Source organism: Thermoascus crustaceus (genome assembly GCF_041956765.1).
Source record: "Thermoascus crustaceus strain CBS 181.67 unplaced genomic scaffold VTN00scaffold_6, whole genome shotgun sequence".
In the NCBI taxonomy this organism is placed as follows: domain Eukaryota; kingdom Fungi; phylum Ascomycota; class Eurotiomycetes; order Eurotiales; family Thermoascaceae; genus Thermoascus; species Thermoascus crustaceus.
In genome coordinates, this window is record NW_027192532.1 from 912592 (window position 1) to 935442 (window position 22851).

At 51.2% G+C, this 22851-nt stretch overlaps 9 protein-coding genes across 9 annotated transcripts; 5 read left to right on the plus strand and 4 right to left on the minus strand.

The window, feature by feature from the left end:
- Nucleotides 1-216: 216 nt before the first annotated feature.
- On the minus strand, nt 217-3264 carry VTN00DRAFT_8660 (uncharacterized protein; the record flags this gene model as incomplete). The annotated part of the gene is made up of 3 exons (XM_069435534.1): nt 217-2318; nt 2414-2995; nt 3054-3264. 3 exons carry the CDS (start codon nt 3262-3264, stop codon nt 217-219), a joined length of 2895 nt encoding a protein of 964 aa, XP_069285470.1.
- A 1987-nt stretch (nt 3265-5251) lies between these two features.
- Nucleotides 5252-5608, plus strand: VTN00DRAFT_8661 (uncharacterized protein; the record flags this gene model as incomplete). Its single annotated transcript, XM_069435535.1, has 1 exon — nt 5252-5608. The coding sequence occupies one exon, from the start codon at nt 5252-5254 to the stop codon at nt 5606-5608; it is 357 nt and encodes a 118-aa protein (XP_069285471.1).
- A 50-nt stretch (nt 5609-5658) lies between these two features.
- VTN00DRAFT_8662 (uncharacterized protein) lies at nt 5659-6811 on the plus strand (the record flags this gene model as incomplete). Its single annotated transcript, XM_069435536.1, has 2 exons — nt 5659-5856; nt 5918-6811. The coding sequence occupies 2 exons, from the start codon at nt 5659-5661 to the stop codon at nt 6809-6811; spliced, it is 1092 nt and encodes a 363-aa protein (XP_069285472.1).
- Nucleotides 6812-7834: 1023 nt separating this feature from the next.
- VTN00DRAFT_8663 (uncharacterized protein) lies at nt 7835-9667 on the minus strand (the record flags this gene model as incomplete). Its single annotated transcript, XM_069435537.1, has 1 exon — nt 7835-9667. One exon carries the CDS (start codon nt 9665-9667, stop codon nt 7835-7837), a length of 1833 nt encoding a protein of 610 aa, XP_069285473.1.
- A 378-nt stretch (nt 9668-10045) lies between these two features.
- VTN00DRAFT_8664 (uncharacterized protein) lies at nt 10046-11215 on the plus strand (the record flags this gene model as incomplete). The annotated part of the gene is made up of 1 exon (XM_069435538.1): nt 10046-11215. The coding sequence occupies one exon, from the start codon at nt 10046-10048 to the stop codon at nt 11213-11215; it is 1170 nt and encodes a 389-aa protein (XP_069285474.1).
- A 179-nt stretch (nt 11216-11394) lies between these two features.
- VTN00DRAFT_8665 (uncharacterized protein) lies at nt 11395-12798 on the minus strand (the record flags this gene model as incomplete). Its single annotated transcript, XM_069435539.1, has 2 exons — nt 11395-11964; nt 12037-12798. The coding sequence occupies 2 exons, from the start codon at nt 12796-12798 to the stop codon at nt 11395-11397; spliced, it is 1332 nt and encodes a 443-aa protein (XP_069285475.1).
- Nucleotides 12799-13615: 817 nt separating this feature from the next.
- Nucleotides 13616-16082, plus strand: VTN00DRAFT_8666 (uncharacterized protein; the record flags this gene model as incomplete). Its single annotated transcript, XM_069435540.1, has 2 exons — nt 13616-13621; nt 13689-16082. The coding sequence occupies 2 exons, from the start codon at nt 13616-13618 to the stop codon at nt 16080-16082; spliced, it is 2400 nt and encodes a 799-aa protein (XP_069285476.1).
- Nucleotides 16083-19359: 3277 nt separating this feature from the next.
- VTN00DRAFT_8667 (uncharacterized protein) lies at nt 19360-20414 on the minus strand (the record flags this gene model as incomplete). Its single annotated transcript, XM_069435541.1, has 2 exons — nt 19360-19485; nt 19605-20414. The coding sequence occupies 2 exons, from the start codon at nt 20412-20414 to the stop codon at nt 19360-19362; spliced, it is 936 nt and encodes a 311-aa protein (XP_069285477.1).
- A 1433-nt stretch (nt 20415-21847) lies between these two features.
- VTN00DRAFT_8668 (uncharacterized protein) lies at nt 21848-22229 on the plus strand (the record flags this gene model as incomplete). The annotated part of the gene is made up of 2 exons (XM_069435542.1): nt 21848-21873; nt 21962-22229. 2 exons carry the CDS (start codon nt 21848-21850, stop codon nt 22227-22229), a joined length of 294 nt encoding a protein of 97 aa, XP_069285478.1.
- Nucleotides 22230-22851: the final 622 nt, after the last annotated feature.

Genomic DNA, 22851 nt, shown 5'->3' on the forward strand with positions numbered 1-22851 from the left:
AACACCTTAGAAAGAATGTTAATTTGACAGGAGTACATCGGCATTCCAAGTAGAGAATCAATCTCAGATACCGAATAGAGAAAAAGGCATTGCGCTTAGCCGCCCACAGCAGTCATTCTAGCGCCAAAAGAAAACACGAAAATACTTACAAGGACATTCTTGACCAGAGACTGCTTTGTTTTCTTTGTATGAAATGGATCATCCAATATCGTAATTTCATGCTGTCTGCATTGTTCTCCTAGGCTCAGACAGGTTCACCAGCACTTTCATCGCATCATGCACGACGGCCCATCGCACAGTGGCCAGCTGCTTTGCCATAATGGCAGTCAGTCCTGTCGTGTTAAACCGGCCAGCCAGGGCAGAAAGCTCCTCAAGACTGTTACATGTAGTCATAGCAATAAGCATGGCGGTCATTTCGTTTTTAGCGTTTGCGCTAACTTGCAGGTTATTACTATGCCCGCTGTGATTGTTGCTGTTGCTTTCGATTTCTCCGCTGGTTAAGGGCTGTCCATCATCAGAAGATGATGTGGGGAGGTGGAACGCCCAACATGCCAGGGAGGCGAGGTACAGGCACCATGAGTAGTGGAAAACGTCGGAGTCATCCCAGTCGTTCAGATTCATGATGGCATCCCGCAAAATGTAGGAGGCGTGCCGGGCCGCTTTGGATGCGGACCGTGGATCCTCGTTGACCCAGCGGGTCACGATGCGATGGGAGCGCTCAATGTCAGCGCCGGTGACAACACGGCCGAGGATGTGGGGGGCTCCAGCGTAAATTTGCAGGTCGAGTACCTCAACGTTCAGTGTAATATGTGCGACATGATAGAGCACGTGTGTCGCGGTCTTCAGACCCGTGAACTTGCGCAGGTCTGCCCTCTGGTTAAGTTTCATGGTCATACAGTCCGCATCAAAATCAGCCTTCCAAAGGTCATAGGAGCGCCCCATGCGTGCCTTCCATGCTCCAACTAGATCAGGAGTTTCAGCTCGCAAGGTCGTCTGGTCCCGACGCTTCAGGTCCGAAGAGACGGACATCAGACCATGGAGGAGGAAGATCCTAGCCATGGCGTTGAGATGGCGCGGACGAGGCATCGCGCTGGGCGTAATGTACGCCTTCAGGACAGATAGGAAGAGACTATGGTTACCTTCTCGCCGGGAGTTCTCGAACCACTCTTCTGCAGAGGGTGCTTCCCAAGAGGCTGGGTCACAGGGTAATGAGGACCGGATCTCGAATGCGGACATGCATAGTGATTGCGAAAAGAGAACAGCGTGTTGCGTGTCCCACATGAAGCAAAGCATCGCCAGGCGCTTGCGCTGTTCTGCGTCCATTGCACGCCTCCATGCTGCTTCAGGATTGTCGGGGCGCTGCGTGATCCCAGTCGTTCGGATGATGGGACAATCACTCCTTCGGATTAATTTAATCAAAACGCAGTGGAATAGCTGCGCCATATCGCGCTGCTTCTGGCCAGCTCGAAGCTTTCCAAAACAATCTATCAACAACATTGTCTGCAGTAACCAGAGATCCGGTTGAGCAGAAAACGCTGCATGAGCGAAAAGATGATTGCGCAGTGTATCATGTATTCGAACTGCGAGCTGGTGTGCTTCCCTGCTACTGTAAGTAGCACCCAAAGAAAGTATGGCAGCCAAGAATATTCTGTCGGCCTGGTTCGGATCGAAAGTAGCTTGATGGATGAGAGGGTACGACGTATTAAATCTTGAGAAGAACAAGTCGCTGTAGCTTTGAAGTGCCGACAGAGACAGAAGTGGAGACGATACGTCGATCCTAGCACCATCAGGAATTGACTGGTTTGACTGGGAGACAAGGCTCAGTATACCAGCCCTAGCCTCCTCACTGATTTGAGGCAAACTGCTCGAAGCCTCCATCGACTCGCATGATCCCATCCAGTCAATTTCCGAGAAATACGTTAGTCCGTTGTTCCTGTTGCCTGACATCGAGGCTTCATATGACGATAATGTCCCCGAATCTGTCTTCATGGCAAGTCCAGAACTCTCTATGTTGCCTGCATCCTGATTCAAAGGTTGCCCTTGGGTCGCAGTATGTTGACTGGGGAACTCGGACGCCAAGGTAATATCAAACAGATTTTCAGCGGGTGCAGACGATGCAGGACTCTCAAAGACTTGCGTGGAACGTCCATCCAACCTGAAAAGAGGCTGAGACCACATGTCTGGGACCGGCTCCGCAAAGTTCGTCATGTCTGATGTCAGCGGGATATCGACATGACTGAATGCATCATCCAGAGAAGAAACATCGAACAGCCAGTTGTAATTCAAGGTTGCGGCGAATGGCATGTTGAACGAAGTTGCTGCCAGAGTTAGCAAGTCTGGACCTCATCCTTTTTGCCCATTGCATCGATGAAGGGTTCGATGGGAGCTTTGAAGGCTGGTATAGGAAACCTACCCGTGTCTAAATTGAAAAAGTCGTCATATATCCCGTCTATCTCACCTGAGTTGCTCTGCCAGGCTCCATCAGCGGCATCGAATTGGCCTGGAATCGGCTCAACATATGGTTCGTAGGGACCGCCAGGAACCATTGGAGCTAGGAAAGGTTCTGAGCTGTTGATCGTATCGCATGGCTCTGCGAGAGCGCTCTCCAGGTTGATGCTAGCATTAGAGTCGTGCGATGATCGTGGTGGAGATACAGGGGCTCCCTGAGGAGCGCGAGCTTGGTGGTGAGATACTTCATGCTGACTCGATGTACAGTTCGAATTCGGCGTAGTCATGGACTCTGTTTCCAGCCGTCGACTCTTAGAGGTCATGCTGTTACCGCAGGAGCTCTGAGTGGACGGTGTTGATGAGACACAACCATTGCCTGATGCTGCTGCTGCCGCTGCCGCAGCGGCAGCGCGAGCTTGTTTCTTCGTCGGTCTTGTCACAATGGTTCCATCTGGCGCTCGACGCGTGCGCTTACGAGTCTCCAGAACGCCTAGCCCGGGACCTCCAGCTTCCTCGTCTCTCTTCGCGTGCCGGATCATATGTCGGCCTAAGTCCAAGTTCAGTGCCAGAACTACATAGGTCAGCGCAAACGGGCATCAACACACCCAAAAGATCAGGGCGGGTGAAATGAACACCGCATCGCTCGCAGGAATTGTCGTCCTGCTCATGATTGAGGGCATGACGGCGCAGATGTTCTGCCCTGGTGAAGCTCTTGCCGCAGCCCGGGAAGGCGCACACGTGCGACTTGACGAGAGGCGGCTTCGTGCCGGTATTCGAGGTCGACTGCGTGGGCGCGCTCCTGGGCGTGGATGCCATAGCTTCCAATTCTTCTCGCTATCAAGTTGTTCTTTTCACGACGGGGATCAGTTCAGGGGATATCCAAAGACCGCGCAATGAGTTGACCGCGACGGGCATCAGCACAAGCTGAGCTCACAACGCTAAGGCACCCTGCTGAGGATCCCCCCATGGGAAAGTTGGAGGAAGGGAGAAAAAGCAGAGCCCATGTTCTGTGGAGCAGGATGGCCATGTTGTACTCGGACGATCTTGCAGCGCAGGACCAGTCTGTTTCGGGCAGGGCGCCATCCGACATGGATTTGGACTCTGCACCGGACTGTGATAAGAAGGTCGATGTTCTGGCCGTTTATCACCCCGACTTATCACGGCGGTCCAATTGGACGGCGTCCGGCAGCCGGCAGCGGGAAGGCAAGAGTGCGTGCGTATAGCGCGCCGTCGATCGCTCGGCGCTCTGCCTATTGCCACGGCCCTGTCGCTATCAGCTGGGCGTGAGGAGGCCGGTTTCCTGTTGCCGAAGGACGGATCATGACTCGACGCATGTACGCAGTACAGAGACAGAGAGGCGCCTAGATAGCTGCTTTAACTTTGACGAACCTTAACTGATGCTCTGATTCCGACTCCTGATAGTCCCCGAGTGGCCTCTCTATCGACCTTCCAAATTGGCAATTTGATCATGCCTTACGAGTTTATTTTACCGATTTCGTATACTGTGATATGGTGAGAGAAACCAAGATACGGACCGACTCGAAATTTCTTAGACATTGGAGCTTCGGAAAATTGACGGGAATGATAAGCAAGGATAAAGACTAAAACACAAGCCATACAGGAGTGTCATATCTTGATTAGAATTACTATTCTGAAACGCCGCAGCAGCATCCAACGCTCCCTAGCCGACTCTACTTCGGATCTCTCCCAGATGTCGTGCACGGCCCTGGCAAGCGTCCAAAGATTGCGGGGAAATACACACTTCGGAAGCAAGCAAGCGGCCGTGCATTCAGCTAGTATCATGAATTGACGATCTCCGACATTGACCGTTGTTGGTTGTACAGGGACTAAATGGCCGGAATTACGTAAAACCATGCATACTCCACATTTGAAGCCTACCTCAAGGCAAATGTCGTGGAGGCAACCTCTACTTCTGTATGTGCACTGTCTGGCTTTATGGGCAGGTATCAGAAATGTCGCAGCAACCGGGTATCGGGACAAACGCCCGGCTGAAAGGTGAACTGGATTTGGGTTCTTAACGGCAGGAACGCTCACATATGTCTCGAAAGTAAGTACCAAGTACCTACTTAGTATACCTAGCTAGTGCGGTGTCATACGGCTCGATGAATCAATACAATATACTGGCAGATCACGTTCCATCCTAAGCCAAGACTTCTTTGTCCAAACCGCTATCTTAATATATCTCCTTCAAAGAGGTTGCACTGACCGTCCTAGAAGAACAATCGATTCAAAAAAAGAAAATTACACCTTACAGTTCAGGCTCTATATCAGAGATTCAGTTCGAGTCATGTGATGCATGTGATCCTGCAGCGTGCGACGGGGACCTCCATCGATGATTGTTGTTGTCGTGCTGTTGTGATATTCCCTCCATTGATATCAAATCCAACTCCACATATACTATCAGATACGCAAGCTACAAATTTTCTTTCAAGTATCAATCGACCATTGACCCAATTTGGGTATTGCCTATCAATTGTGGCGAATAGTGCTTTGAATGGAGACGGGATAACGCTGTAAGAAGTGAATGAATGTATGGGTCCACGGACTGTGCCAACATTCTCTTTGTTAAAAGTCGATCTTTGTTTTCCTTATGATACCTTGCAACTTCAATATTTCTTCAGTTTCACATCGATCCTCGTCTCTTTTACTGCTCCTGCCCTCGTGCTTCGAGCTTCTTCTCTACTACATCTATTAAGTACTACTTCCTATCAAAGAATCCCACCTGATTCATATCAAGTAATCAAAATGGTTCCGCGACAGCTAACCGCCCAAAAAAACTGCAATGCCCTCGAGGAAGCGACGCGCACAAGAACATATGACGAATCCACCGTCAAAGCGTGCCAAGGCTCCGGCTGTCAAAGCAGCTAGGGCTCCATCGAAAGCGATTCCGCAAACTAGGAGAAGGAGGGAAACGGCACCAAATCCCATTCAGAACGCCGCTCCCACTACCAGACTCGAAGTTTTTGTTTTTGGAAAAGGCAGTGCCGGGGAGCTCGGCCTGGGAACCAGGAACTCTATCGACGTGAAAAGACCGCGTCTGAACACTAATCTCGATGCAAAGTCGGTTGGTGTGGTTGATATCGCCACGGGTGGCATGCATGCTGTGGCCCTGACCCATGACAACAAAGTCCTCACCTGAGGTGTAAACGACCTGCACACTTTGGGACGTGATACCAGCTGGAGGGCGGGATGCGAGATATTGACGCTGAAGACGATCCTGATTCTGACGACAGTGATTCGGGCCTCAACCCCCGAGAGTCACCTCCAACCCCTATTCCCATGGACAGATTCCCTCCAGGTACCAAAATAGTCCAGGTGGCAGCTGGTGTTAGCACCACGTTCGTTTTAACTGATGAGGGCCTTGTATATGGCTGGGGCACCTTTCGAGTAAGTCTTCCGCATCCATTGAGACCCATACAGGTATTCAAGCCCTAACAGTCAGACATAGGACGACAACGGAGTCTTTGGCTTCTCTCTCCGACCCAACAACGAGATCATTCACATCCAGAAAGAACCCATGCTCATCCAAAACCTTCAAAGAATCACAGACCTCAGCGCCGGTAACGACTTCTGCCTCGCCCTCGACGCCGAAGGCAACATATTCGGCTGGGGCAACGGTGACCAATCCCAACTCGGGCACCGCCTCATCGGACGTCGTCGCTCTGCTGCCCTGATTCCCACGCGCATCGCCCTACCCCTACTAACCAAGAAGAAGAAGACGAAGATCGTCTCCGTCCACGCCGGCGCCAACCATGCCTTCGCGATCGACTCGAACGGCGACACCTGGGCCTGGGGCTTGAACAACTTCGCCCAGACAGGAATCCCCTCAGGCGCCGGCGAAGACGGCAGCAGTATCATCACGCCGCGGAAGGTCAAGTCCCTCGTCGGGAAGAACATGAAGAGGATCCGTGGCGGATCGCACCATTCCATCGGAGTCACTTGGAGCGGCGAACGTCTCGTCTGGGGCCGCATCGACGGCGCGCAGATGGGCCTCGACATGAGTAACCTTCCACTCGACGACCCCGACAAGGTCATCGTCGAGCGTGGAAAACCACGCATTCTCCTCCAGCCTACCCCTCTTACCGTATCCGGGTGCGTCTACGCTGCCGCTGGCTCCGACCACAGCATCGTCGTCACCTCGGACGGAAAGGCATATTCATGGGGCTTCAACAGCAACTACCAATGCGGCCAGGGGACCGACGAGGACATCCCCATCGCGACCCTCATTGACAACTCCGCGGTCCGGAATAAGAGACTGTCCTGGGCTGGAGCTGGGGTGCAGTACTCCATGCTTGCGGCACCGTTTGAAGACGATGTCGATGTCAGGCCTCTCGCTACTTAACTAACGACACTTTAAGTATCTTATAAAATAAGGAGAAAGAAATCGACTATGGGGGGGGGAGCTCCGTAGAGCCCTAACTAGTCTGACCTAAACAATAAGAACTAGATAGATAGAGACCTAGAGTCTTTGAATTCAGATAACTGCATCGAGTCTTGAGTCGGCATGATGTATATATAGTACATGGATAAAAAAAGGCGATAATTGATTGCGTCCATGGATAAGCCTGTTTATTGCTTGTGTATGTATGTACAGTACAGTGTCTTGTCTTCCGCTCGAAAGGGGGAGGGGAGCGATTGCACTGTACTGTATGTAGAGGATAGATGTCTTAGATCACAACTCGCAACGGCTCAAATCAACAGACAAAAAAAATGGCAAACCGGAGAAATAGATTATCTTCTGTGACAATAAATCAGTGACGAATTCGAAAGCAGAGCATGTATGCATGATAAAGCACAAAGTCGACACGAGATTTTATTTGATTTTGTTCGAGTGGTTCGTTCATTCATTCATTCATTCATCCATTCAAGAAAGGGCCCCCGGAAAATCGTACCGATTTCCAACTATCCTTCCTTCCCAGGACTCAAATATTTACATTCTTCAGCTATCGTATGTATTATATTCTAAGTAATTCACCTATGTAATATGTAAGGACAGACTGTGTACAGTACATAATTAAGTAATCGATATCGATAATATCAGAAGAATCATGCCTCCTGTGCGATGCTATCTTTTTGAGTTTTAATCTCCACATCCAATCCAATAATAATGTTTGCGGTGAATAGAATAGAATAGGCATTCAGCGGCTCCATCTTTTTTGTCTCTCGTTCCCTTGAACCAGACTCGGATTATTATGCATGGGTATCAAATCAATCAATCATACAAAAATGTTTTAAGAAGTCTCTATGACAACGGAGCGTTTGCCAAAGTCATGAAATTAAATAAACCCCACTGTTCCAGTAATGTAAAAGAAAGGAAAGAAAAAAATGATACAGATGATTAAGACGGGTTCTGGTTCCATCTCATTCACCGTCGTCTCCAAAACTTCCACTCAGAAAGCTTGGTCTTGCCGTCCCGCTGGTAGATCCGCCAGAAGTAGACCGGCACGCCGACGATGATGAAGCCGACAACGATCAGAGTCTGGAGCGGCTCCGCAAAGACCGCGCGACTCAGGAGGAACAGGCTGACGCAGCAGAAGATGATCGGGGTCGTGATCCAGGTCCTGTACGGCCTTTCCAGGTGAGGCTCGCGGATCCGCAGGACGATCAGGCCCAGGACGGTAAGGAAGTAGAAGGTATAGCCCGCAACGCCGTAGAACGTGACCAGAGTGCCGAACTCCCCGACGGCAATGTAAGCTGCGGTGAGGAGGCAGTTGAAAATCATCGCCTTGATGGGCGTGTATCCTATCCCGATGTCGTCTCCAAACAGGCCCGAGAGCAACTTTCGAGCCCGCGAGCGATATCGCAGCCGTCCGCCGGTCGTGTCCGCGGAGCCACGAATCCCGATCTTGCCAAACATCGAAGGCAAGTAACCTTCCTTTCCAGCTGCGTAGACTAGCCTCCCGCTGGTGAAAATCGTAGCGTTGAGTGCTCCAATACAACTGGCCGACACAACCAAGGCCAGGACAAGTGCCCCGATTGGGCCAAACACGGTGGCTCCAAACTGAACGGCGATCGTGTTGCTGCTCTCGATCATCGAATGAGGCAAGACCAGGAAATAGGAGATGTTCGCCAGCAAGTAGCAGACGATGACGAGCGGCATCGCGGTATGGATTACTCGAGGAAGGTCTCGATTGGGATTTTTGAATTCTCCAGTCACGTAATTGGTATTATCCCAGCCATCGAATGCCCACAGGCCAGCGTACAAGGCGACCGCCCAGCCCGAGATGTCGGTGCTGGTATTCTCGAACCACCCTGTCGTCTTCCATTCCTTACTTGCCGTCCCCTTCAGCGAAAATCCAGTGATTGCGACCACAATTCCAGTCACGGTAACTCCGATCAGTGCGACAAACTTGAAGAACATGAAGATATCTCCCATACGGGTCCCCAATTTGGTCGATATGCAATTCAGAAAGGTCACCACGCAGAGTCCCGCGAGAGCGACTCCTTTATTGATCCAGGGGTTGACATTCTCAACATCCGCCCCCACCACAGCCCTAACCACGTACTCCCCGAAAATGATCGCGATGATCGCCGCGGACCCCGGTTTCAGAACGAATACAGCGCACCACGTGAAGAGGAATCCAAACAGCTCTCCAAAGATCTTGGAGAGGTACACCTGCGAGCCTCCGTTCAGCGGAATTGCACCTCCCAGCTCCGCATAGCTGGCCGCTCCGGTCCACGCCAGAAGACCGGCCACAGCCCAGACGATGAGCGACGCGCCCGGCGATCCCGCGTTCGCATTCACCTGGCTCGGAGACGAGAAGATTCCAGATCCAATGATCAGACCAACAATGAGCGACAGTCCGTTTATATATGTCAGCGTCTTATTTCTCTCCAGAGACCCATCCAGGATTCCACCGTGACGCTCCAACGACAACACCGACGGAGCACCCAGGGGCGCATAACCGCCGGCCGTTTGCGAGAGCGGGAACAGGTTACTTCCGAAATCGAACGCGGAGGTTATGGAATATGAGCGGGCGGTCCTCGGGACACTTGCTTCCGCGTCTGCGCCCGAAAGGGGGTCTTCATCTTCGAGGGAGAGCTTGCGCGACGAGGCGATACCGGACGGAGAGGACGACAGAGACGTCCGACCAGCAGAGTCTGGAGTGGACGAGGAGGCAAGGGAGGCGAGTTCCAGCGAATCTCGAGGCGGGTTATTTCCTGGCTTTCTCCCGTCGGAGAAAGCTGTATGAGACATCGCGCAGACAGAGGTAGATGCAGGAGATGAACTGTCAGTGGGAGTAGATGGAGGCCGCCATTCCAGGGCAGATGTGAAAGGCTATAATGGCGACTGAACAGCCCAGCGGAGGGCAAAAAAAAACAAAGATTCCGTAAGACCAATGTCGGGTTGATATATACAGCAAAGCGCAAGGAGTCGAGAGCGTGGCTCGGGGAAGACGCTGTCCATATAAATTAACCTGCTGCCATGATGGATGATCGGCGGCCGGGGGGGGGGGGCGTGTCACCGCATCGGGTCTAGCGTCTCCCTGCCCCGTACAACAGACGCCGGCATGCGCTTCTCTCTCGCCCGCGACGAGATACGATTCTCCTTCCCTTCGGGCTTCTCCCGCCATCCATGACGCCTCCAAGCCCTGGTCTGGGCCTGTTATCCTGCGGCCGGCCTCTCCAGCGTCATGTGAAGAGTGTGCGGTGGTCCGCGTCGTTTCCCCGTCCCTCAATCCGCCATGCTTCTTCCGCCGCATCTCCGCCGCCGAAAAAGCGTACATGGCTCCGGATCGCGGTCGTGACAGTGGTAGCGGGAGCAATTGGTGCTTATGTCAGGTCGCAGCAGGATTCGAAGAGCGCGACGCTAAATCCGTTTAAATTTGCGCACTACGAGCTTGTCTCGAGGGAGCCTGTGTCGTCGACGTCCAGCATATTCACTCTCCGGCCGACCAAGCCAGGCCAGAACAGGGAAATCTATGAAGCGGCATGGAAGACAGGAGTGTGGAGCATCACGTTCAAGCAGCCCCAGCTGCAGATTGGAAGAGACTACACTCCTCTGCCTCCTGTACAGCGGGTCCCGGGAGATGCTGAGGGACAGTCCGAAGATGATGAATCTCTAAGATTCCTTATCCGCAGAGATCCGTACGGAGAGATGTCACGCTATCTCCATACTCTCAATCTGGGAACCAAAATAGAAATCCGGGGACCGCAAATAGAGTGCGCGATCCCTGCAGATGTACGTGACATTCTGTTCATCGCTGGTGGGACAGGCATTGCTCCAGCTCTTCAGTCGGCGTATACACTTCTTCGCCGTACCGACGACGGCAACAAGCCCAGGATACATATACTATGGGCAAATAGGCGGAGGGATGATTGTCTTGGTGGCTTGAACGATAGCCTGACCGACGCATCTACCGCATCGTGGTGGTCTAAGCTTTTCGGTTCTAAAAATAACACTCCACAATCAGTGGCAGCTACAGGGGACTTGGCTACTGGTCTTATAGTCAAGGAATTGGAAGCTCTCAAATCGCAGTATCCAGGCCAGATCACCGTTGATTACTTCGTCGATGATGAGAAGACCTTCATTAGCAAGAAATCTGTTTTGGATTTCACTGACTCCACATCATCTCCCTCTGACAGCACCCGCCGGGGGAAGATGATCCTGGTTTCCGGACCGGAAGGATTCATCAACTACATGGCGGGACCGAAGGTATGGGCCCAGGGAATGGAACTCCAAGGCCCGCTTGAAGGTATCATCAAGGAACTTGATCTCAAAGGGTGGGATGTGTGGAAGCTGTAACGACAATGGCACTTGCCGGTCTCATCTGTATAATAGTGTTGAAAACACGGCTGTATAGTTTAGCTTTCTGGTTGAATGGACTCCTCATGAAGGTTCTGTGTCTTTTAGCTTTCCCGTGTGACAGTCAAAGCGTGCCTCTAGCTGGACTAAACGCCATAGCATCATTTCCAACGAGGGATTTATTGACCGGTGGCGAAGTCTTCGAGGTACTTCACCAGTCTCTCGACATTCTCCAGGGGCACAGCGTTGTAGTTGCTTGCTCTGATGCCCCCGACACTGCGGTGGCCCTTCAGTCCCTGGAGCAACCGCTTCTCCGCTCCAGCAATGAATTCTTTCTCCTTGTCGGCGTCTCCGCCGTGGACGCGGAAGCAAATGTTCATCCTGCTCCTAACGCTCTTGTCAGGAACGACACGGTACACCTGCGGATATTTGTCCAGTGCCGCGTAGATCAGCTCGGCCTTGCGGGTCGCGATCTCCTCCTGTCCGCTGACCTTCTTGGCGCCGTACGTGTTGACAAGGCTGGCCATGACCTGGCCTGCGATCCACAGGTTGAAGATCGGCAGCGTGTTGTAGAGGGAGTTGTTTTTCGCAGCCGTGGCCCAGTCGAAGACAATCGGACCAGGCATTCCGCCGATGTTCAGTCTGTGCAGGAGCGAAGCTGGCGGAGTCGCCGTGTGCGGTGGGAGCAAAGACTTCCGGACAATAACGATAGTAATACCGGTGATACCGATGTTCTTTTGAGCGCCGCCCTACATAAGGTACAAGAGTAAGTAGGTGAATAGACAATGAATGCCCGACAATATGCAAAGGGTACCACTCACAAAGATCACGGCGTACTTGCTCACGTCCACCTTACGGCTGAGGAAGTTAGAGCTCATGTCTGCAACGATCAGTCTCTCCTCCTCTTCATCGCCTTGAGGCTCCAGGACCTTGGGGAAGCTCGGAAACTCGACACCATCGACAGTCTCGTTATCGCAGTAGTAGACAAAGGCGGGACCCTTGCCTCCTTCCCTCTTCGTGGGCGTCAGCGACCAGGTCTCCTCAGCCGGAATCTTGCCAAACTTCCCATCGTTGGCCTTCCTCGCGTCCAGAGCGACGTTGACGTATTCCGGCCCGACCAGCCTGGCCGCCTCCTGCGACGCCTTGAGCGACCAAGAACCCGTGACGAGGTAATCCAGCTTCAGCTCCTCATCGACTTCCTTCTTGACCCTCTCGAAGACCAATTCCTCCACGCGCGCCTTGTCCTCACCCGGGTTAGCCTTCAGGATGTCCTCTTCCGCCTTGCGCCGTCTCCGCTCGATCCAGACGCTGACCATGTTCTGCACCACGGCGCTGAATTCACCGCTTCCGCCTGCCTGCAGGAAAAGGATCTCATAGTTGTCAGGGATATCGAGGAGGGTGGACAGGCTGGCCTTGGTCTCCTCGAGGATCTTGTTCGCGGTGGGCGAACGGTGCGAGATCTCGGCGAGTCCGAGGCCGCTGTCATTGAAGTTGACGAAAGCCTTCGCGCCGGCCTCAATGATCGGGGTAGGCAGCGGAGCAGGGCCCGCGCCAAAGTAGGCGACTTCTTGTCTGCTAGGCATTGTTGCTGGGAGTTGGTGGTGATGGTCTCGTGAGACACCTGGGTATGGCGGGAGCGGGGGAGAAATCAAGTATGAGGAGGACCTTGCGAAGATCGGACCTCAGGACGGTGGCTGAACGAAGGAGTATCCGTAGGACAAGGCTGTTCCAGGGGTATATGATATATAACGGAAGGTAGCTCTTCCGGAAATAAAAATGAGTGGAAGTCTGGACGAGGTTGACAAGAGAGTGCGAGGAAAGCCTGCGACGGGCGACGGAGAAGCTCGCAGCAGAAATGTGCTCAGGATGTGATGACTCAGACCAGATACGGCCCAATTGGCCTCCGGTGAGATTTTACATGCTGAATACCCCGTCCCCACTAGATGTCTGCTCTTGGACATGCTTTAGGCCGTCTTGTTCATGGACTACGATGGTCTGATCTTCAGCTCTCTACGTTTGATTGAACTAGAGTCGGAGGCGGGGTCTTCATGGTATGTTCTTGGTCTACAGATGGCATCTGTCCTCCCACACAGAAACCACAGAAGGAAACGGGAAAAACCGCGGTCAGATTAGATATCCACAATTGCTCGTATCACTCTTTTCTTTTTCTCTTTTTCTCCTGTCTGTCTCGTCACGAAGATCGTCCGACCGCGATCTGAGCATCCGAAGCAAAAAACAGCATCTCCGATCGCGGAGCAGCCTTGGCGCGTTTGTCGCGTTTGACGCCGCTTCCCCAGAGAAAATAATGCATGTGCTTTCATTTGCTGGCGGTCCATCGCCAGCCTCTCTTCGCCCTCAAAATCTCCATCGGAGTCACAGTCTGCCTCCGTGGCCGGCAGCATGCTTGTAAGTGTGTCCGCTCTCCTAGAAGGCCCTCATTGGGCCCCGGTAACAGTCTACTAACTCCCTGCAGACGAGATCAATGCCATTCCGCGGCTACGGCAGGCCCTGGATGCTCCAGCGGCGCCAGCTGCTGAGCGCTCCCCGGCTGCGCACTTTCTCCTCCACGAGACTGTCCCTGCTGGATGTCTTCCATACGCAGCTTGAAGACCCGGCGTCTTCTGCGATCCTCTCGTCGCTGAAGGCGTCGAAGGCCGTTCCCCAGACTCTCACGGAAAAAATTGTGCAGAAGTACTCCGTCGGCTTGCCCGAGGGCAAGTTCGTCAAGTCGGGAGACTATGTCACCATCTCCCCGCATCGCTGCATGACACACGACAACTCGTGGCCCGTGGCCCTCAAGTTCATGTCAATCGGTGCCTCCAAGCTCCACAACCCGGACCAGATTGTGATGACTCTCGACCACGACGTGCAGAACAAGAGTGAGAAGAACCTCCAGAAGTACAGGCAGATCGAGGAGTTCGCGAAGCTTCATGGCGTGGAATTCTATCCGGCTGGACGAGGTATCGGACACCAGATCATGGTGGAAGAGGGATACGCTTGGCCCGGTAGTCTGGTGGTCGCCTCGGACAGTCACAGTAACATGTATGGAGGTGTTGGCTGTCTGGGCACTCCTATTGTCAGAACGGACGGTGCTAGTATCTGGGCCACGGGTAAAACGTGGTGGCAGATCCCACCGGTTGCCAAGGTGACTTTCACGGGTGTTCTGCCCCCAGGCGTCACTGGTAAGGATGTCATCGTTGCTCTCTGCGGTCTGTTCGACAAGGACGATGTCCTCAACCACGCTATCGAGTTCACCGGTTCCGAGGAGACCATGAGGAGTCTGTCGGTGGATGACCGATTGACCATCGCCAACATGACCACTGAGTGGGGTGCTCTCTCTGGTCTCTTCCCGATCGATGATGTTCTGAAAGGCTGGCTGAGGGGCAAGGCCACCACCGCTGCCATGGGCCTGACTGACGGACCTTTCAAGACATTGGCCGCGAAGCGCTTCACCCACCCCATTCTGGAGAAGCTGTTTGAGAACCCTCTGGTTGCCGACAAGGGGGCCAAATACGCCAAGGAACTCTTCCTGGATCTTTCAACCCTGTCTCCGTATGTCTCTGGACCGAACTCGGTCAAGGTGGCCACTCCCCTCAATGAGCTGGAGGCGCAGAACATCAAGGTGGACAAGGCCTATCTCGTCTCGTGCACGAACTCCAGAGCCTCTGATATCGCGGCCGCTGCGAGAGTCTTCAAGGAGGCTGCTGAGAAGAACGGTGGAAAGATCCCGAAGATTGCGGACGGCGTGAAGTTTTATATCGCGGCTGCTTCCATTCCTGAGCAGATTGCCGCCGAAGAGGCCGGTGACTGGCAGGCTCTGCTGGAGGCTGGTGCCACGCCTTTGCCCGCTGGTTGCGGTCCTTGCATTGGACTTGGCACGGGCCTGCTCGAGCCCGGTGAGGTTGGTATCAGCGCATCCAACCGTAACTTCAAGGGACGCATGGGTAGCACTGAGGCCAAGGCATACCTCGGCAGCCCCGAGGTTGTTGCGGCTAGTGCATTGAGCGGAAAGCTGAGCGGACCCGGCTGGTACCAGCGGCCTGAGGGTTGGTCTGGCGTCGTCCGTGGTGAGGGCGATGGAATTAAGGAGGAAGAGCGGATGATCACCGCCGAGGAAGCTATTGAGAAGGTGATCGGACAGATTGATGCTATGGTCGCCGATGCTGAAAAGACCTTCGCTCCGGAAGAGGCCAAGCAGACCGAGGAGGCTGATGATGAGGCTCTCACGGAAGTGTACCCTGGCTTCCCCGAGCGTGTCTCTGGTGAAATTGTCTTCTGTGATGCTGACAACATCAACACTGACGGCATCTATCCCGGAAAGTACACCTACCAGGACAACGTCCCTGTTGAGACTATGGCTCAGGTCTGCATGTCGAACTACGACCCTGAGTTCTCCTCCATCGCCAAGGAAGGAGACATCTTGGTCTCTGGATTCAACTTCGGCTGCGGAAGTTCCAGAGAACAGGCTGCTACGGCTATTCTTGCTAAGAAGATCCCTCTTGTGGTCGCTGGTAGCTTCGGAAACATCTTCTCGAGAAACAGTATCAACAACGCTCTGATGGGTCTCGAAGTCCCTCGCCTGGTTGAGCGCCTCAGAGAGACCTTCTCTGGAAAGACTGAGGTGTCGGAGACTTCCCAGAACAAGGAAGGCGTTGATTCGGTGCCGACCGGATCCCAGCAGAAGCTTCTCACCCGTAGAACCGGCTGGACTCTGACCTGGGATGTAAGAAGGAGCCGTATCGAAGTCCAAGAGGGTGAAGGTGGATCAAAGTGGACTCACAAGGTCGGAGAGCTTCCGCCCAACGTGCAGGAGATCATCGCTAAGGGTGGTCTGGAGAAATGGGTCAAGAACGCCATCGGAGCGTAGGATCTCTCCCCCGTAAGCAAAAAATCCTTTTCTCGACGACGGAAAGATCTCAAACAATCTGCATATACGTGTTTATGTTATACCCAGGACTTCCTGTATAGGATATACAAAATCAGTATGTTGACGATTCTATTGGCGGTCAAAAAATCTGGATTGCATCTTTTTCGACCTTGCTTCAATCAGAAGGCAATTTGGCTTTCAGAAACAGGTAGGTAAGGCAGCGGCTTTCAGCTTTGAAGCCATAAACAGCATGTACATACATGTACAAAATGACAATGGCGTTGGTGGTCATTCAAACGGTCAGCATGGCCCTTTTCTCGCATTTTTGGGTTTGTAGATGCAGAAACATCAATTCTAAGGATATCTGTTTGATGGCGAATTCAATAATCATGTGAGTAACAATTTGGGAAATCCATCCAAGAGGTCTCAGAGGTTTTGGAGAAATCCAAGATGTCGACATTGGTCAAGATGTTCAATTTGCGATGGATTGAGTGGTCATGATTGGTTGTTTAATACCAGGAACGGAAACGGTCGTGAAAGAACCACACGGATTCAGGCAGGACGCTTGATATCAAACCCGCCCCGCTTCACAGCTTCATCATCTTTCCGCGCCCCGGACTCCTCCCACCACATCCCAGTCACTCGCCGTCCTAAATTCCTGTCATCTTGTCTTCTCTCCAGACTACTGTTTGATATTCTCCACGGTGTCTTCATAAATTTTTGCATTGGGACAGGATTCAGCCAAGTGGAGTTTTGAGTGTTCGTTAAGTACCCCCATTCCTCTCTACCATTGCTCTGTCGACAGATCATTGGTGGAAACATCTTACCTACTTACTTCAATACCTACCTACTTCTTAGAGGATCCTGCCTGCCAAGATGGTTATCCTGTGGGAGCCGCCTGATCCTGGTGTATGCACCCTCTGTGGTCTTGAGGTTTGGGATCTGCAGGATCACTACCAGGGAATGCACGAGTTCTGTGAGCGCTGCAAGCTTGTCTTCTGGGACTATCAAGCAAAAAGGTACCATGTGAACCATTCCACACGCCACAAACTCTGTGGCTTTTGCTTCGATGAGACAGAATTCAGCACCCTCGAGGCTTTGCGGGAGCATTACAGGAAGTCTCACCCCTGGTCCGAGCCTTGCAAGACGGCTTTCAGGACTTCGTTTTCTCTTCGAGAGCACGATATCGAATATCACATGTGCAATATTTGTGACTGGTATTTCGACAATAACAACAACTTAAGAATGGCATTTTCTCTTTTCAGGATTTCTAATGTATCTCCCACGGTCAACGTAGCTAACCGCATGAATGACGCAAAGCGCAGCCATGAGCCCGCCGACCTGGAATGCTATGGCCGCTTCTGCTATAGGAACTTCGCCTCATCCTCTGTGTCAACATGCAGAGACCACCCCGGGATGCAAGTACCCCTTGGAACAGCCATATTGTCTTGCGAAACTGGAGCACCTCATTACTTGCAGGGTCTGAGGCGACAACCAGAGCGACTACCCGGTGATTCATGTTATTTCTTATTTTCATCCACGTCTTCTCACCTTATTAGAGCATCACAGGTCTTGGAGAAATAAAATACAGAGATTCGCTGCAGATTTCTTTTGTCATAAGCTATCTGCGGACAGATCTTCTGCTCTTCTGTCTCTCTCCAGACAGCATTTCGATTTTTTTTTAATTCCGCTTTAAGGAGGCAATTTGTTGTTGAATATGTACATTGGGTTATTTCGTCTGGGATGCATGATTTCCCAACAATGCTTATATGTTAATCTTGAATAAACCAATAGTACATACTTGGAAAATTCACTATCGTGTTTTCTGATTTTACATCTTATATATGCTTTTACTTTTACCGTCTGAGACTTGGAACCCTGAGTATTTTACACACAGTATGAAGAGTTCAGTGGTCTAAATCAACGTCGACAAAAACAGGACCCGGAAATCTGCAGATCAAACCTGTATTATAATATGTATTGACCAGTTGGGTTTGATGAAGTCAAAAGAAGAGACAAACATGTCTGTTCCCTATATGCATAGATATTACCGGAGCCTTCACCGACGTACTGTACCGTACCTTTCATAATCAAGCAGATTCATCTCCCCTGGAATTGGCTAGCCGTGTACCACTAGGTGTTCCCTCTGATACTCTACTCCACTTCTTGAATCAAGCCTGTTACATAGGCATTTTAGATAGAAGCAGCCAGACCATCCATGTCAGCCCAATAGAATACTATGTAGGTTTCTGGGGAAAGGAATCTGCCCACCTCGTCAAGTCACTCAAGACACTTACCCTCGACGCGGCTATCCTCCGCTCAGTCCGTTTCGCTAATAGTCCCTGCCTGCAATCCTCCACGCTCGACGCTCGATCCATCCGACGGACGATCTCACTGCGTCTGGCACGTTCACGCCGACAACGGTGAAGTTGACGGTGGAGCAGATAATTCAATGTATGCATTATCACAGGAGTTATGGTGGTGTCTGTCGATGGCGCGGATTAGCGCTATATATAGGCGGGTGGGGTCATCACTGTAAAAGTGTCTGTACGCAGTAAAGCAAGATGTAAAGTAAATTACTGCATTGAGAAGAGGACCCACATATGCTCTTTTTTTTTTAGCATGTACCTTATTTTATTTACAGGTCTGATATCAGAACTTTAATGGAAAACTAGGCACTTGGCTGGAGTTCCCGGTATGTATGAATGTGGATTTCCTTGTCTTTCAGGACATTGATGATTGAGAAATTGAAACCCTGTCAAAAATGAGCTTTCGTTTCTTATCTATGACGGAATTCCTATTCTATGATGCATCAAAACTAGCTTTAATCGTACAGTACAGTGTAATTTGCGACCACCGAGGAAATCTAATTGTGATATGTTATCTCGTACATAGTACTGTACAGTGGAAACAGAGACATGAGAAAAAAAGTCGTACAATACAGAGTAAAGAGTAATCAATGAGAATAGATGAAAGAAGGGGAAATGGTGCAAGGAATAGAAAATAGAAGTGGATCGCAGGAAAGCAATTTGTAGAGTAGGGGTAGTAGCTGTATGTCGGATAGTGAATCCACAGAAAAAAAAAAGAAGAGAGAGAGAGAAATATTGCTCTCTTCAAGCGCCATAACAGAATTAAATCGGTGGAATGCGGTTAGAAGAACAATGGCGTTGCTGCTGTGCTAGACTCGAGTGACACCGACAAACCCAGACACCACGGGCTATGAGAGGGGGGCAATTCCATAGCATTTCGAGATCACTTTTATCATTCGTCATCACAATCATCGGCGGAACAGTCGCGATAATCGTCCCCGTATCTTCGAGGACTTCGTGGTAGACTTTTCGGACTTGTCATCATCTTGATGGTCTTGTGAGTTCAGGGCAGGGCCTTGTCGACTAGTAGCCATCTGAACTGCGCTGTGATGGGTTGAAAGGGGTTTTGCGGCTTGTAGATTCCTTCTATCTCTATGTTTATCATGTACTATTTGCCTCCGTTATGAATTAGGAGTTCTGTATTCACACATACTAGGTGATTGTCCAAGACAAGGTAAGTTCCTGGTTTCTTGGGCGAGGTAAAATAATTGGACATCGCCTTGAAGCCACTCATGTCCCTGTCTCCTATATCCGACGTGTCGAGCGCGTCGAATCCGACATTGAAGCCATCCTCTGATCCTAGCATGATCAGGAGCTCCTTGCCGTCATCTCGCCAGAAGACGATAAACGCCGCTAGATGTTTACTTGCCTTGTGCATCCTGAACGTCACGGGCCATTGCGCAGGCACCGATTTGCGCGATTCTAAGGACCAAATTGGTTCCGGTGGCTTTAACCTCGCGGACGGAACTACGACATTGACCGCTCGATATGTTGTCGGATGAGTTGATGGATGAGGAACATCTCGTAGCTGAAGAATATGGTGCGGAAGAGCCCCAGTCAGTTCGGGAGCAACAATCGACTGACGGACGTAGATAGTCTCCATCTGGCCCAGCTCATAAGCTTCTAGCATATTCCCAACCTTGATTCGGGCGTATTGGCGATGTCCTGTGGGCAGCTTTTTCAAGAAGATTGCTAGAAAGCTGCAATCATTGTACTCGGGTGGTGAAGGACAGTCAAGAGCCGCCACGTATATATCTTTTCCGTGTCGGGTGATATGCAGGTCAATGCGAAGACCCCGGTTGGTCATCGAACAAGGGGGACGAGGATCCCAATTATCGTACGGGAAAACAGCGTGGCAGCCTGCAAATTTTGATGGGGATGTAGTCAGCAATCTATGAAGGGAGTCCGAAGGTGCCTCTCTATCCACCCACGCAAATATAGACTGATCATCGGAGTGCTTCATGATCTCTTCCTGTAATCGGAGAAATGCTCTCTCCCTCCCCCCCCCCCCCTTCTCCGTATAACATAGGCATATTCACAGAGAAGATTCCCATCAGGCAATAGGCTATGTCCTCCGGTCGAGTAGTCTTTCTATGAGCCGCCCATGACATTCGCTTGGCAATACTTGCCGATTCCAGTGGCTTTTCGTGCATCAGGCTTTTTTTTTCATCGATGAAGCCTTGTCAGCCTTGTCCACAGGGAAGGCTGCAGATCCTCGTATTGGATGATGCACTACTTTGGCGCTGCGCCCTATCAGCCTCACCGAAAGGCTGAATTCCTGGATGGTAGAGGATTCGGAATACAGTAGGTTGCCATATCTTTCGGCACCCCCTCCCCCTGTCCAAGCCACCTATCTTGCTGCTTTTGCTATATTTTGATCTGGGCTGGCTTTGTCTAGGGTCTGTAACCTATTATGGTGTCTGGGCACCCTTCAATAACTTCAAACTTACATGGGTATAAAATAGCAATCTACCAAGCTGTTAGGCAGCAGGGGAGGGGTGCCGAAAGATATGGCAGGCTACTGTATATGCTCCAAACAGAGAGGAGATTGCACATGGCAGTGCTGCATTAGCGCCGCACCCCTTCAGGCGTGCTACCTCCCATATGTATTGCTTCCAGCTTTGAGACTGACGGAGGGTGAAGCAAAGGAGATCCTTTTAGAGAATCCGTCTTTCCAACTTCAAGTGCACATCCTTCTGCTTACCTCAATAATTCAGAGACAAGGTCATCGAAACCAGAGAGATGGATGAGATCGCCCCATCTTCGCCAGTTCGTGAACAGCCCTGGTACTATCCGTTCCGCCGGGTCAAATACAAAATAATTCGAAATGACTCAAGGGAGTTGGATGGGATTCAGAGGTCTCCTACATATACTTAACCCATGAGAATGCATTCCAACTAATCCGCGCCTAGCAGACCATGGCACCGTGCTTCAGCGAATCGACCAAGACCATCTCCCAACCTTCAACGCTCAAGCGAAAAAACATTAAATGTGGCATCAAGCAAAGCTAAGAAAGATGATGAATGGGTCAAAGGTACTGAAGTGTGCCTGGGCAACCTCATTCGTTCTCTTTTTGAATATCATGCTCACTGTCATTGCTTCTGCTCTGGCCTACTCAAGGTATGACAGCCAGGGGTTCGCCTCAGGAACAGTGAACAGAGCAAATGCTCTGTTTCCAGAAACTGGGCTACTGGATTGCACCTGTTGATCAACATCCTGAGTACGGTGTTGTTGGCAGCTAGTAACTATTGCATGCAATGCCTAACTGCACCCTCTCGCGAGGATGTTGACCGTGCACATAGCCAGTGGAAGTGGCTGGATATTGGCACGAACAGTGTGAGAAATCTTCTCTTTCTGGAAGGAGGGAGAAGAAAGCGACTCTGGTTTCTGTTACTGATGAGCTCCCTGCCAATTCATCTGATGTTTGTTCATCCCTAGCCCCCTCTCCTTGAGCGGCGAGAGAGAGAGAGAGAGAGAGAGAGAGAGAGAAGCTAATGTTATTCGCTGTAGTTATAATTCTGCTGCATTCCCTGCACTGGCAACAAACCAGTATCCGGTTGTCCTTGCATCCGCGAACACCAGCTTTGAGAATGCACCATCCCATAGCCCGGACTTTGAGAATCGCTTTGAAAAGGACATGGGTATAAATATGTCAGTCTTCTATTCTGCCATGGCCCAAGGCAAATTCAAGGCTCTTACAAGCAAGACTGTATCAATACCTTTGCAGTTGACTTCATCTCTGGTCAAGGCCCAGTTGTGCTCATCACCAGCAACCTAACAATAGACAAGAGGGCGCCCATGCTTTTTGTTCGTACGGGGAATTTCCTGGGCACCTCTTCACCGTTCGACAATTATGACTGGATGTGCAGTCACGAAGACCGCCGCTGCCTTAAAGGTGACGTGGAAGAACACATTGACAATTGGTCTGTACGTGCTACCCTATGGTCAGCCCAGGCATTGAATGTCACTTTTGATACACCAAACGGGACGATTACTTGCAAGGCTATGAATTATGATATGGATTGCCGGCACCATGGGCACCATATATTCAACGATGATGCCAACAGGCTATACACTCTGCTCGGTGACTATCCCACTGAAGAAGAGCTGAGAGAGTACCTTAATGATGCATCCAATTGGGAAAATAGTACCTGGGCCAGAGATGTCTCAATTCAGCGGTTTGGACTTAAGTGTAACAACTTCGACCGCAATTTCGACCCTTTTTACGCATACCACCCTCAATACAATACCTATCTCATTGAACACTGTCTTAGCCAGGCAATTGATGAAGAGTGCCAACTACTGTTCAGTCCACCGATATGCCTCATTGTCATTGCTTGTAATATTATCAAAGTTATCTGTATGTTTCTGACCGCTCACGGTAAACGGAAGGAGATTTT